Source organism: Dreissena polymorpha, chromosome 15 (assembly GCF_020536995.1).
Source record: "Dreissena polymorpha isolate Duluth1 chromosome 15, UMN_Dpol_1.0, whole genome shotgun sequence".
Lineage (NCBI taxonomy): Eukaryota > Metazoa > Mollusca > Bivalvia > Myida > Dreissenidae > Dreissena > Dreissena polymorpha.
In genome coordinates, this window is record NC_068369.1 from 63,658,176 (window position 1) to 63,674,768 (window position 16,593).

Sequence of the window (16,593 nt, forward strand, 5' to 3'; positions counted from 1 at the left end):
CATAACTTTTGCAATATTGAAGATAGCAACTTGATATTTGGCACGCATGTGTATCTCATGGAGCTGCAAATTTTGAGTGGTGAAAGGTCAAGGTCATCCTTCAAGGTCAAAGGTAAAAAAAAACAAATCCAAGGGAAGTAACAAGCTTTAAAGGGAGATAATTTATATTTATCATTTGGCAGGTACAGATCATTTTTACAAGGGAAAATATATTTTTTATTATATCCCTTTATAAATTATTACTTCCCTTTTGAAAATTATCTGTACCTGCCAAATGATAATTTTTTTTAATATAAATCAAAGCGGCGCAGTAGGGGCGGGGGGCATTGTGTTTCTGACAAACACATCCCTTGTCCTTATTTTCCTTTTATATCATGTCCCTATTGTATATTGCAGCGGCTGCTGCAAGACTGAAGTTGCTGCTGAGTTTTGCTGTTGGTGGACTGCTGGGGGACGTGTTTCTACATTTACTTCCTGAGGCATGGCAACACCTCAACAACAGTAAGAACATTGTGGATTCAGGTCCTCACTTGCCTCATCAATCTATGGTTTGACGTTAGAATTAGAATCATACCTTGATAGACCCTCTAAAAAATAACTGAGACTTTTAGGTTTTCCCACCAGCTAAAAATAGTTGCTGCCACTTAATTTTTCCACTTTAAAAAAGTTGTTGCAATTTTCTGTCGATCATTTTGGACACAGTTTAGAGTCTACATAACATCATTGTCACAATTTAATAGCAAACACTGCATTTATGTGATTAAAACTTTGCGTTATAGTTCTGCATTGTAGGAACTACGTATTTTATAACAAGTTCATTTCAGCATATTGAAAAATGCTGTAAACATTGTTCATTGTTATGTAGGGTCACAAAAATGTATGACAATAATAATAATTATAAAAATAATACTTCACGGGCAGATTGCCAAAGCCCTCTTCCAATTAACCCATTTATGCCTAGCATCTAGAAAAAAAGCCTTGGCAAACAGCCTAGACCCAGATGAGACGCCACATGATGCGGCGTCTCATCAGGGTCTGCCCTGTTTGCTTAAAGGAATTTCTGTAAGACATATTCTAAATAGAGAAATAAATATACTAAACATCCCTAATTTTGGAAATAAATTGATCCAATTTAGAAGGATGGGAGAGTCCTTTAGGCATAAATGGGGTAAGATGTGTATTTGTTGATTTTCCAACTATCTGTCTGCCTTTAGATGGTCACGACCACGAGGGGCACACCAGGCTGGGCCTGTGGGTGATTGCAGGCATGCTGTCCTTCCTCATCATAGAGAAGATGTTTGCACAGGAAGGCGAATTTGACCATGTGGGTGCAAATATATATGAACCTTGCTCTGTGACCACAGGGATTAATTCATGTGTGTAGAAAGTGTCTTCCCAGATTGGCCGGTGCAATATGCACTGGTTAATCAGGGCAGACACTTTACACTTTAATGGTATTTTTGATTGAAGAAAGATTCTTCTCAGCAAAAATCCAGTGTAGATGGAAAGTGTTGTCATAATAGCATGTACATACTGCACAGGCTAATCTGGGACTACACTTTACGCAAAGGCATTAAACCCCAATTTTCCCAGAGCCAGGCACATATAGGTCTAGTGTCAGTAAGTAAGTAAGTCTTTGAAGTAAGTGATATTATTTTGCCCTTTTTTCCAAATCCATGTCATTCAATGCTAATATGACCTCAAAATAATGAAGGAAATATACTCTCCTCTTTAATGAAGGAAATATACTCTCCTCTATAATGAAGGAAATATACTCTCCTCTATAATGAAGGAAATATACTCTCCTCTATAATGAAGGAAATATACTCTCCTCTATAATGAAGGAAATATACTCTCCTCTATAATGAAGGAAATATACTCTCCTCTATAATGAAGGAAATATACTCTCCTCTATAATGAAGGAAATATACTCTCCTCTATAATGAAGGAAATATACTCTCCTCTATAATGAAGGAAATATACTCTCCTCTATAATGAAGGAAATATACTCTCCTCTATAATGAAGGAAATATACTCTCCTCTATAATGAAGGAAATATACTCTCCTCTATAATGAAGGAAATATACTCTCCTCTATAATGAAGGAAATATACTCTCCTCTATAATGAAGGAAATATACTCTCCTCTATAATGAAGGAAATATACTCTCCTCTATAATGAAGGAAATATACTCTCCTCTATAATGCTATTTTTTGTTTGAAGGAAGTCTCTTCTAACCAAAAATCTAGTTCAGGCAAAAAGTGTGGTCCCTTATTAGCCTGTGTAGACTGCACAGGCTTAACTGGGATGAGTCTTAAAGCATATGCATTAACCCCTTCTTTCCAAGAGAACAGCTGATATAATCCTAGTGTCAGATAGTGTTTGGAACTTGCCATCTCTAGGATGTTTAGGTTTTGAAAGATAATTATTTGTTAGTTGTGTCTTCAACATAAACAGACTTTTCCTCAGGCCAGTAAGATAAGTGAAACCATTTTGCCTCATTTTCCAAGTCTATGTCATTGATGCTGAAACCTCAAAAATAAGGGCCCTGGGACCATTCCCCCAGGAGAGAGAATATGTCTTGGGTGTATTGTAGGGTGCTGAAAGCATTTCATGTTTTATCTAAGATTTCTGAATGTGCACAAATAAGGCCAGCATTTTTTATTTTTTTTTTTACGGGATTTTTTTTTAAATGAGTCGGGGGGATAAATAAAAATAAAAATAAAAGCATGAAAAGTGAGCAGTCTACCAAAAAAATATAACTAAAACTTTCTAAACCGATAATTTTTTTATTTTTGAAAATTTGAAATTCAGCCAATTTAACCTTATGTATACTTGCATTAACCTTTAAGTGTTTTATATATCTCATTACACTGTTGTAGAAGCTTTTTATAATAATAGTAAACATATTTTTATATATATTTATAGGTAAAAGCTCCTTTCGCATGTATTATGCTATATTGCTTCAATAGAGACTATTAAACACGCCAGGTGTGTAGTGTATTATAGTGATCGTTAAACTTTTCTTGAGTGTATATCATATGTATGTTTATAACAAATATAGCATGCATTTGACTTAAATAAAAAAGACTTGAAAACTTTTTACATTGTTTAAGGTTCATGGGGGGGGATAAAATTCATTAAAACTTCGCTTTGGTTTTTCTTCATTCAATGTGGTACAATATGGTCAAACTACATATCATTTTAAAGCTTAAGACGGATAGAATAACATAAACACATTTTTGCCATTCAATATTTGTGTGCTTTATTCATATTTTGGTTTAAAACCAATACATTTTTACACTAATTTACAAAATCTCAATCTAAAGTTAGGACGGATATGCACTACCTTAAGTTGAATAAATACAAAGCTATATACATACACAAGGTCAAGTTAGCAACATTTCACAGAAAATTATTGTCATAAAACAACAAATTAGTTTTTATTCAACTGCCTTTTTTGGATAAATTTCCTAAACAAAGTTCTAAAAATAACTAAAACGTAACTACTTTTTAAAAATCCAGGTATGGTGGATAATAAGAGTCACAATTCTATTTCAAAGGCTTAACAATTTTGTTATTTACCTCTTAACCAAATTGCAAATTTTAAACCATCTCAAATTGAAATAGATTGCAGACGACATATAAAATTGTAAAGGAATATAAAGAAATTGGCAAACTGATTGATTTTATATTTCGATTCCTTCTACCCATTTTGAAAGCGTGGCCATCGCTGTGCTCCGTAGAAAAACGTGCAAAACAAATCGGTCGAAACCACGTGCAGTGGTGAGAAAACCGGGTATGTGTATACACATACCTGAGAAAACACATACTTATTTTGACAGTTAGGTGGCAACTAGTAAAACAACTGTTAACATTAATCAGCAAGAGATCGCACTAAATAACAGAAATGACCACGTAGAGATATCATCACTTACCCTATTTCGAATATTTTCCAGCTGAGAACTGTCCCCCACACGTCTTTTTTAGTTTATTTGTATTGTTTTTCTGGAGCCGAAGTGCATCTCACAGAATATCCATCCAACTTCCGTTGTTTTCACTTTCCTTATTCAAAACTCCGTTTAAAAGAATTATTTCTACTTTTAGATTGTTAAAGCGATGTATTATTATATATTATCAATATAATAGTATATCGTGATGCATTGAACGGAGTTACGTATCGATCTTTCTGTCAGTCTGTAAGCGTACTATTTTATGCGCAATAATATAGTACATTCGACAACAATTGTAAACATTGGTGAACGCTTCTTACATAGTTATTCTTTTGAGTGTTTATGAGGTCTGATCGTGCAGTTTGCAAACATCAATGGAAAGATTACAATCCAATGCATTTGGCATCGTCAACTGTTTGGAATGTCAATTATGCGATAAGTGAGTTTTTAGCATGTTTCTTTCTATTTTATTAATTTAAAAATGGCTGCCCCCATGGTGATGAAATGACATGTGTTCGAGTTTTGATATTTCTAGTTATGTAAACTTTTTTTTACTATTTAAGCGTAACTTGCCCTCGTCAATGTCGATATTAATCACTAGTTATATAATTTTCCGCCGAAATACGTGGAATAAACATGATTCAGATTTTTGAAAATAATGTATATTTTATTGTTAAAATCGCTTTGTATTTTGATTGATTTCGTGGATGTTATGATACGTTGATGTACAAAATTGGTAGCAGTTTGAAGGAAAAACATCCTTTAAAGCATATATGTATACATTTTCAATGTGGCACTCTTCCTTTAGTCAAATTTGAGTTCAATGCTAGGGGGCCCACATTTTTCAAAATGAAGCCTCTACATGAACCTTAATAGCTTTAAATACCAACCAACTTTGTAACTTTCATCCATGGGTGGAATATGCACACTAAAAATACTCTTTAATATAAAACAGACTTGCTTTATATCATGATAATTTGTATCAATCATGAGAAAAAAATGAGCCACCTAACAGGAAAATGGACCTTAGTGGGATTGCGAACATTTTGGCTCCAAAAGAGCAGTCTGATCAGGATCCAAAATGTTCAACATTATTGTCATTCAAACTTTGTGTAGTGAAAGTTCTAGTACATAAAATGTGAATATTTCATTTAAGAAACCAAGAGTTATAGACTTATAAAAACATGTGGAGCATTTCTTTTTATATTCAGAGAGAGTTGTAGTGTTTATATATGTAAAGTGAACACAAGGGGCATGACTACAATATTTGGTGTGTAACATCGTTATGAGGTTCTCTTTGAAGTTTGTTCAAATCATGCAGAAAATTTGCCCTCCCTAGGGGTTACTGTTTTGCTTATAAATATAAATAATATAATCATTCTCTGAAACCGCAAGGCCCATTGGTTTGTTACGTTGCATGCCAATCATATAGTGGTTCTTTGCTAAGTTTCCTCAAAGCATGTCTCCGTGGTCAAAACTGTTTGCGCTTCAGGGGTCAACTGATTTATATAGATTAATGTATTTGATAATCCCTAACAACACAGAAACCGCAAGGGTCAGGGGTTCAATATTTGGTGTGTAACATGTTAGTGTTTTCTTCTTCTAAGTGTGATCAAATCATACATTTGGAGTAAAAAATAACCTGTCCTTGTTTCACATGATTAATATTTACTTATATAATAAAGAGCTTAAACAATCTTATTCTCTAAAAACGCATGGGTTAGGTGATAATTATTTTGTATGTGACATTGTATGGTGGTAATCTTCGTAGTTTTTGTATCATGTCCATTGGCTTCACATTAGCCCCAACAAAATATTGAGGTAAAAGACACAATATACCTAGAAACCAAGATTTATTTCATTGAACATTTTCTTAAGTGAAAGCCATATAAAGAATTAAATAGTACATGTAGCAAGGATTTAAATTGTTCTAGTAGAATTACTCTGCTGACTGTATATAATTTACTTGCAAGATTAATTATATATAGAAAACAACTTTTGAACTATGTAATTGTATATTTTTAAAGTAGTATTTTATTTTAATAATTTTGTAAAAGACTCACAGCATTGTCAAAATAAAATGGTGTAAACTTTTGCACATATTATTTTGTTCCTCTCTTATTCACAGTTTAAGTTCAAATGAAAATTTCTACGGAATGTGTTGTCTGTATTATTTTAAGGAGAAAAAGCAATGACATTTTCTTGGATATGTAATAAACAAAGAGAGCTATATAAATGTGAAGATAATAATAACCCTTGAAACAAATACATAGAGCCAATTGAGCACATTTATCAACAGAGCCTGAGGTGTGATAAATTTACTTGCATTCCTTGTAGTACAAATCCTGCAGTATGAAATCATTCTGTACAGTTGATAGCACATCATATTTCGGCTAAATAATAACTAATTTTAGAAAAATACATTAAGATGTATTTCTGATTTACAAAACTGATCAAATAATTAAGAAATAAATTCCATTTACTTTTTCATGACATTTTGAAAGTCAAAACTTTGGTTTCGTCTGTTGAAATTCAATAAAATGAACTGATCCAAACAAAGGAACGTAAGGGTCAAAAGGTACCGGAAAAATGGTTAAAATGTTGTTATAAATATATTTATACAGTTTAATACATGGAAAAAATGTTTTGTTTTAAGTTAATGAAGAATAATAAGCATGTTAATTTGCTACTGTGTCAAGAAAAATAATTAAAACTTTCTTGTGACTTTGACGGACATACGAACATCCGGACCCAATGTTATTTTCTTCAGAAGCTGTGTTGCATACTTTTTTCTAAATAAAGAATATATATGGGTGGGTGGGGAATGGGATTATTGATGCAAGTACCTGTGGTCCTCATGTTCATTATAAAGAAACGTAAAGTAGTACTGCTTGGACATTTTCGGGATGTTGATTTTTATGTATAAAAATATACCAGGATCTACATTTTAATAAATACGCATATTTATTAAACCTACCCAAAACTTTTTAACACACCGAAAGTTATCGATGGTGAAACCTCTGCATCATCTGCAAAAACTCATTATTATTTTGAATTTCGTTTCACATAATATGGGCATGATGTCAACAATGGTGTTCTGAAGATTAACTTTTCTAATTAAAATTGTTTCTGCTCAGTTTATAATTAATTTGATTTTAAAATATGCTACATTTGTCTCGTTATTGTTAATGTCCGCCATTTCGGAAATGTAATATGAACATCATTTGTTAAATACTCACCGATTGGCTAATAGCGTGTGGTATTGGCTGCAATAGCCAATGAAAATCGCTGACGCTTTACAAGTCGACTTGGCACAAGAAACAACACGTATTATAAGCAAATTTTGAACAACACTTTCGGCAATCTAAGTATTTTTTTCCAGTTTTGGATAAAATACCAGGTCGGCGGGTGAAATGTAAATAAAAAAAAACAAAAGTAACTTTTATTTTTATTTGTATTTGTCGAAAAATAGGGTCGGGCGCTCCAGTAAAACAAATAATAAAAAAAATTTGGCCTAATGCTGAAAAATGGTTGCACTGCTGCCATGTCTGATATTTATATATCTGATTTATTACTGCCATTTCTGTCAGTGAATAATGTTCTTAGCTTATGTAGATTTTCTAGGTAAATAAGAGTAACAGTGGTATTTGAGTCTCTTTCTGTAAAAAAAACTGGCTTTGATGCATGTGCGTAAAGTATTGGCCCAGATTAGCCTGTGCTGTCTGCACAAGCTAGTAAGGGATGATACTTTCTTCTTTTATGGAATTTTTAGTTTGAAGGAAGAAGCTTCTAAACAAAAATACAGTCTAGGCAGAAATTGTCGTCCCTAATTGCAGTATACAGATGCACTAATATAATGAGGATTATTAGTATGCACAGGCTAATCTGGGAGGACACTTTACGAACATACATTGAGCTCTGTTTTTCCGGAGCGCCACTCAGTTATATAATGTATGAAATTTGCTTTAAGATTTATGGGCAATTGGTGTCCAATTAATTTAAACACGTAAGTCCATGTTCTATTCAGGAAACACTGGCGAAAGTGGGAAATAATACCTGTTGTTTATTCTCAAATATAATGATTTTCCATGTTTTATTGTGATCTTACATTGTAACTTAACTGAATGAACATCCCCACATTAGTATTTGTCAGACTTTATTAATAGCAAAATCAAGTAATGTTTTAAATACACATTTATACTTGAAAATTCACTTAGATTACATTGTGAGCATTAATAGTTTTGTGATTAAAGATCATGTTGTTAATGGGGATGAACAAGGTTACTGTTATAGAGATATGAAAGTCAACACACACAAAGATAATTAAAGTAAATTATCTGAAGTATTGATAAGATGCTAAATGAGACAGTATTTTTGCTTCACACATTAACAGCAAAGATAAAAACTGCTGAAGATGTATCATGTATGAACATATCAATATCAAATACCAAGCTACCAACTTAAATCTTGACATGTATGGATGAAAAATAAAAGGTGTTTAACTTAATTCTTTGAGTGTTATTCTTCTAAGACATGGTATTCCTGCCAAAAAATGTTATATGAAAAAACATCCTTAAATCAGACTGTGAAACTGGTATGCAGGCTTGTTCCTTTGCTGGTCCTTAACCAAATTATTTTAAGTCAAACAGGGCTCAACATTAACAGTTGTCCTATATCCCCTGGCAAGTAAAAGTTGGGTCCGGGCAAGTTATTTTATAATCTAGTTGTCCGCCCAGGCAAGTGCAAAAAAGAACAAAGAGCATTTAATTCAGACTTTAATTGCTGTAATCATTTTGTTAAATGTGCAAAAATAAAAAAGGTTTTGTGGTGTATCATTTTGATCTTTATTAAAAAATATGAGGTCCACAGTTAATGTGATATTTCATGTTTGGGCAAGAGGCTTTACGTTCAGGGCAAGTAGATTTTCTAAGTACTTGCCCGTAAGTAGGTTAATGTTGAGCCCTGTCAAAGAAACAGCGATGACTATAAAATCCCTGTTACGGGAAAACTGGGCTAAATGCATGTGCATGAAGTGTAGTCCCAGAGTAGCCTGAGAAGTCCGCACAGGCTAATCAAGAAAAACACTGTTTGTTTGAACTGGGTTTTCTAAAAGAAGAGATTCTCCTTTAAAAAAATATGTAAAAGCACATGCATTTAGCCTAGTTTTCATAGATTAATGATCATAATTTTCTGGATGTTTTTAATGTGCTTATTTAGTTGGAGGATGAATGTTCAGAGGCTGAGGAAGAAGAAAAAGCAGCTAGAATCCATGACAATTCAGAATCCACTGCTGGCCTAGTCGATACGACAGACACAGATGAGGGGGCCAGACAAAGAACTGTACACAACTATGCAAACCATATCAGCAATAAACAGAACGGTGTTCATTCGACAAGTGGTGTAAAAATTACAGCAAAGAAAGCAGATAAATCAAAAGAAAAAGATAATATAAAGGTAAAACTTCTTAAACTCTTTCAGTGCTGGAACTGAATTTTGAAGGCCTTTGCAAACAGTTTGGATCCAGATGAGACGCCACAGAACATGGCGTCTCATCTGGATCCAAACTGTTTGCTATTCTAATAGTATTCTTTGAAAAAAATTGAAGAAAATGCTAATTTTAGAAATTCAGCAGACGACATTTTAGCAGACGACAAATTTCCCAGCATGCAAAGGGTTATATTTCAATAAAGAAAAAAAAAATAATGGATCAACTGCAAATCTTAAGAGGTATCATCAAATGCATACAAACACAATTTTTTTATTATGCCCCCGAAGGAGTGCCATATAGTGATCGGACCGTCTGTCCGTCTTTCAGTCACACTTTGTGTTTAGGTTTCGCGTTTAGGTTTCGAAAAATGCTTATAAGTTCTATGTCCCTTCACATAGCAACTTGATATTTCGCATGCATGTGTATCTCATGGAGCTGCACATTTTTGAGTGGTTAAAGGTCAAGGTCATCCTACAAGGTCAAAGGTAAAAAAAACATGTATCAAAGCGGCGCTGTAGGGGGCATTATGTTTCTGACAAACAAATCTCTTGTTCAGGATATTTCTTATCAAAAACATAATAAAAATACAACATTATAAGATAATGTTATATAATAAATTATTTATTTATAATAATTGACCTTGTTTGGTAGCTCTTGTTCTATTACTCTGGGAAAGCCCTTATATTGACAATTAATTATGTTACTTAAACAAAAGTGCATTATTTGTTTAGCAGCATTCTTTGGTAAGCCATTCTTAATGCATATGTGTCAAGTGTTGTCCCAGATTAGCCTGTGCTGTCTGCACAGGCTGATCAGGAACAAACAGCTCTTTATCTGCTTTTATGGAATATTTAGTTTATAGGAAGAATCTACTAAACAAAAATCCTGTTTTAGAAGGAGAGTTCATACCGCACAGGCTAATCTGTGATGACACATTACGCACATTCATAAAGTCCAGCTGTCCCTAAATGAGGCTCATTTAATGCATTGATATTATAGTATACATGTAGTATATCACTTTACCATGATTTCATGTAATTATCTATTTGCTAATCAGTTTTGATCAGCGATAGGGGTCACTCGACCACAATATTATGTAAATCATAGATATTTAGACCATTAACCTAGTCCTCATTTTAGGACAGTTTCCCAGATTTTCGGCCAACATTAAGGCAAACTTCTGCAACTTTAGTATAGTAACTGATAATTTAACATACCTTACACACATAACTCTTGAACAGTTTATTTAATATTGCTAAAAGAATCCCTGGTACATATAATGTAATATTAAATTGCTATACATCTCATTTTGCATGTATCTGACAACTTAACAATTCAAATAGGTTATTCTCATTATTTAATTTAATATGTTATGCAATTTTTAAAGATGCTGATATTAACTGACCATTGTAAAATGTGAGTTATATATTCTGTTGATTTCTGTATGTAAATACATGTACTATTAATGAGCAAAAGGATTGGTTAGAAAATTAAAAGGTTTCATACATTCACTATCTGGCAATATTTATCTGTGTACTCATAAATTCATATTGGCCCAGATTGTAGTGTTTCAATTTGGGGCCATTCATTTTATATACCAGAACATGTGTACTATCATATTTTAAGTGAAATGAATTTAGCAACAAATATGATGCTAGCAAACATAGCCTGGGTAATTCATCTTAAAGTGAAAACATAGCATTGCATTTTTTTTTTATTCAACCTTACGACGTTGATGTTTACTTGTTAATTGTATTATACCATAAGAAAAGATGTAATTTGTAATAGTTTATCAGTGAAATGTATCGAGGTTGATTTGAATGTTTGGCCAAACTCATTTAACTACATTTAAATTAAACTGTTAGTCTGTGAAACGCTCCCATATAGGGATGTATGAGGTTTTGTGTGTGGGATTGCATTTGGTATTTGATAAATGAATTGATAACGTACAGAATTACACTGTGAATGGTAACATATATACGTTCTAAGTTGACTGACCTTATGTTTAACCCTTTGCATGCTGGGTAATTTGTCGTCTGCTAAAATGTCGTCTGCTAAATTTCTAAAATTAGCATTTTCTTCGATTTTTTTTCAAAGAATACTATCAGAATAGCAAACAGTTTGGATCCAGATGAGACGCCACGTTCTGTGGCGTCTCATCTGGATCCAAACTGTTTGCAAAGGCCTTCACAACTCGGTTCCCGCACTGTAAGTGTTAAAAATACGTTAACTTAATTATGACCTTGCTAAAGTTGATGTAATTGACAATTAGTAAGTGGTACTAAACCAAAAGAAAATCAATGTCCTTGATTTTTGTTGTTTTCATTAAGTATTTGTACATATAAATTGTTTTATCCCACGTTTACAGCGAATTCGCTTGATTAAAGCCCCGTTGATTAAATTTCTGCTATAAACCACAGCACGAAATGACGTCATTTTTTCGACAAAATGAAGGCATACATCCAGAGATATTATCCAGTTAAAATTATTTTGTTTAATTAAAAAGTTTACTGAATAAAAAGTATGATAACTAGAATAATAGGTTAGTGTTGATTATAGATCAAGTTTATCATGCTCGGCACGAAAACGAAAAAGCACTTGCCAAGGCTCGTTCTTTTTGTTTTCTGAGCCTCGCATGATAAACCTGTTCTATAATCAACACTAACCTATTATTCTCTATATATACTTAAAATGTTTTCATTATATTGGGCCTTTGTTTTGTGGTGTAACAAGTTTCTGTTTTCATTGAAGTGGCTCAGTTTGTTTAGGAAATACCAAACATTTATAAGATTGCACAGAAGTATGTAATTGGACCTGTGAAAGCTGAAATTATCATTATAATGAATGTTATATGATTTCTTTATGAATTGTGAATGATGTTTGAAATGATGTCCCATTTCATTGAGTAGAAAATAATGAAGATTTTTTTTATTCAGTTACAATTTAAATTCACACATCTGGACAACAATTCTTATGATCTCAAGTTTGATTCCCTGCATCTGCCATATAATTTTTTTTGGAATTGATCACACAATTATTTGTCCTTCATCCTACCTACATCCACCTTTGATTCAAGAAGGGCATTTATCAGTCAGTAAGTTTGTTTGCAAGTATATGTGCTAAGTACGGTAAACCAGTTTACTTAGAAAAAGTATGAGTAGGTAAGCAAACGATTATGATATGACATAAATACTGATGAAAACAGCTGACAAATCCAAAGTCATTGAAGAAAACAAACAATAGAGGCAATATCTTTTCCCCATCAAACCCTGGTATACGAAATTGACTGGTTTATGTTTCAGGTCAGTGGGTATTTAAATCTAGCAGCAAATGTGATCGACAATTTCACACATGGTCTGGCAGTGGCAGGAGGGTTTTTAGTCAGCAGTAAGGTAATTGGAAATGTTGGTAAGGTAATTCTAAGTATTGGTAAGGTATTTCTAAATGTTGGTTATGAAAAAGAAAAAAATCTAAATGTTGTTTTGAGGTTTCATGCCCAGATTTTTGCGGGTGTAAAGCTGAAACCTTTTAAAAACATTTTAAACTGTAAAAAGCTGTTTCTGTTTGCAGGTTTTTCCTCTTTAAAAAAAACAGTGTTAAGAAGATTTGGGTTAAAACCTGCTAAGTTTTGTCACAAAACAACACAATTCAATGTGAAACCTCTTTAAAATTGAAATGGCCTTTAAGATATGGTGCATAAAATCCTAAATTTTTACTATAATGTTATTGGTTACATAATTAAATGATTTATAAAATTAAGAAACATTTTTAAATTAAGAAAACAGTGAACAGATGTATTAAGTTGCTCATGTCAATGACTTCTAAGTGCTGTTTCTTTTTTTTCCCCAAAAATTTTAGATTGAGTTAAGTCTTCATTGTATTGTCTTATTTTTGCAGTGGATGTTACAGTGAAGTACACAGTTATTACATTAGTTTTTGTTATATTCATTTGTTACTATTGAAATAAGAGGCCTTAACATGTTCCATATTCAGTTATATGTTATTATTTCTATGATTTATAATGGTTCTCACATTTTTATAAACTTGGAAATGTTTTGCGTACTTTCATTTAATAATATTTCTTTATTTGAAAATTAAACTCAATAATTTAATGGATATTTTCAATATTTTAAAGGTTATTGTGGCATACAAAAATTCAGTCTATAAAGATACTACACTGTAACTCCAATATAACGCGGATGACGGTGTCCAAGCCACGCAACAGCGTTATAAATGGACAGCATTATAAGTTTTGAGCTTATTTATTTATGTTGTCATGCTGTGTTGTCATCCGCAAATACATGCATATAAATCGAATTGAAAGATAACAGTATATATACCGCTTTTCTAATGTGCACATTTGTCCGATAATCCAATATAATTACAACATCACTTACGAAAAAATAATGTTAAACATTTATTACAAGAAATATGTTTACGAATTTCGTAAACAAATTCATATGCCTACGCCATTTTTCAGAAAAATAGTACAGTGCATTATGGGACACAGCTTTCATTGGACGAGCGAATTTAAATTTAGATTGAATGCAATACGATACATGTACAAAGTAATGTTTTATTGCGTCATACGCAGCTTGTAAAAAACGTGCTTTCTGTGGACTTTCTGATAACGGGCAAAAATTTAAGTGAATCTCTGTTAACAATTACACTGCGTTAGCATGTAAATAAATCGTCAGGATTTTTTAATTTACTTTTCGTATACGTACTGAAACATTAAACATACACAAAGATCTTTTTATGTATCATTTTTTTGTATAGCATATAATAAACGATAACACACTTACACAGCCATAGTTTATACAATGAAATACAATACACGATAAATATAAAATATAAACAGGTAATCGTTTTAAATAACTTAAATTTGATAATTATTACGCTTGCACTTACCTTATTGAAATTAGAGCACCGAACCGCTCTGATAGGGAATACATGTAATAACCACGGACTCGCGAGTTTTCACACCTTTATTGACATTACACAACAGATAAACACCAATTAGCTGTCGAGTGTCGTTTAACCTCTGATCGATTAAAATCAGTTAAACGAACGGATAAAGCAATCAAGCTGTGATCGCCGGCTTCTTTGAATTTTCTGAAAATACAAGTAGTTACATAACATGGATTTGAATCAGAAATGGAAGGTTGGAGAAAAAACGGGATCCAAGCACCCCCCGCGTTATATTGGACACAGCGTTATAACGGACCGCACTATATTGGAGTTACAGTGTATTATTACTACTCCCTTAGCTTGTTGCCATTTTTCAAGCATCTGCAAAAGATCTAAAACATCATCCCTTCATTGTTATAACTAAAATTGCCTTAAACAAATGGTTTAAAAAATAGGCGTAAACAAATATTGAATCTCTCATATGTACATCCTTAATATGTGATAGGTCACAGATACCAACAGATACATCATGCCAGAAATAAGTGTTTCAACAGAAATGCTAAACTTTTTAGAAAATCACCTACGTGAAAGTCGCAATTGTACTTGTTGTAGTCCTATTGAAGATGCAAAAGCTTTGGATGAAAAGACATAAAAAAATATGGACTGTGCTCTCTGAAAAAGGGGTTGAATGCATGTTCAACAACACTTTCCGCTTTTATGACATTTTTGGTTTCAAGGAAGTCTTTTCATCCTAAAAATCCAGTGTAGTCGAAAAGTGTAGTCCTTGATAAGCCTGTGCAAAGGTTAACGTCACTTTACGCACGTGCATTAAACCCCTTTTTTAACAGAGCGGGGCTCATGTATTTGTCAATGTCCTTTCTAGGAATCCAATGAGTTTGCTTGTTCATTAACACTTATGAGTTACAGCCTCTAAGTGCAACAATCATCATGATATGTGACGTGTTCTGAGAAAACTGGGCTTAATTTATGTGCGTAAAGTGTCGTCCCAGATTAGCCTGTGCAGTCCGCACAGGCTAATCAGGGACGACACTTTCCGCCTAAACTTGATTTTCGGAAAGGAGGGACTTCCTTGAAACTAAAAATACCATTAAAGCGGAAAGTGTCGTCCCTGATTAGCCTGTGCGAACTGCACAGGCTAATCTGGGACGACACTTTACGCACATGAATTAAGCCCAGTTTTTTCAGAACACGACACATATAATGAGAAGACAATATTAACTTTATATTGAATTGTAAGGCTAAATTAAACGCATGGACAGATTTTGTCTATAATGTACTTAATTTAATGATGTACAAGTAAAATTAATGATGTACATTTACTTGTAGCTTACTGCATTTCGTCTAATGTTTAGCTTTCTGAAGTGTTGAGCATTTCTAAAAATAAAACTGTTTTTCTTACTTACTTATTCTATAAAAAGAGGTGCAGTAAGTTCTTCTTTTCTTTTTATTTTTCTTGTATTTTTTGTTTTCCTATTGTTTATAATCAATTTTCAACTCGTTAAGTTTTTTGCTGGATTTTTTACAGAAACTTTTGGTTCAATAATCACTATTTTTAGACATATGTATAAATAATAAAATTATAGCAATCATATTTACAAAAAATGCTAAGCTATTTCCATTCCTGCACCAATCTTACATGTTATGTTCATACTTCAGGTGGGGTTCATTCCTGCACCAATCCTACATGTTATGTTCATACTTCAGGTGGGGTTTATTACTCTACTTGCCATACTGCTACATGAGATTCCTCACGAGGTTGGAGATTTCGCCATCCTCCTACGCTCTGGGTTTGATAGATGGAAAGCAGCAAAAGCACAGGTAAAGCAGACAGCATTGTGCACCAGTTAATAGCTTAGGTTTTTATGCCCCCCTTCGAAGAAGAGGAGATATATTGTTTTGCACATGTCGGTCGGTCCGTCAGTCTGTCTGTCGGTCCGTCTGTCAGTCCGTCCACCAGATGGTTTCTGGATGATAACTCAAGAACGCTTAGGCCTAGGATCATGAAACTTCATAGGTACATTGTAGTCCATATAAACGGACTCCCAGAACCTTTGATAATTTTTGCTATGGCGGCTCTGGCAGTCCATATGCACCCATTCATAAACATGGGTGCAGTTCAGCGCAGCGAATCTGTGCGCTTCACTAAACAGAGTTACAGATGTCGTTCGAGACAAATTGCGGAAAATAATGAATAAACTTCATAACCATGTTAAATTTACCT

The 16,593-nt window shown here is 33.2% G+C and overlaps 1 protein-coding gene across 1 annotated transcript in view; it reads left to right on the plus strand.

Moving 5' to 3' along the window:
• LOC127861111 (zinc transporter ZIP13-like) overlaps positions 1–16,593 on the plus strand; it is a 46,900-nt gene that overhangs the window by 21,953 nt on the left and 8,354 nt on the right. Inside the window, exons 2-6 of the mRNA XM_052399491.1 lie at positions 397–501; positions 1,215–1,324; positions 9,170–9,406; positions 12,743–12,832; positions 16,077–16,190. Of these exons, the coding sequence (XP_052255451.1) occupies positions 397–501; positions 1,215–1,324; positions 9,170–9,406; positions 12,743–12,832; positions 16,077–16,190 (656 nt within the window). The remainder of the gene's footprint in view (positions 1–396; positions 502–1,214; positions 1,325–9,169; positions 9,407–12,742; positions 12,833–16,076; positions 16,191–16,593) is intronic.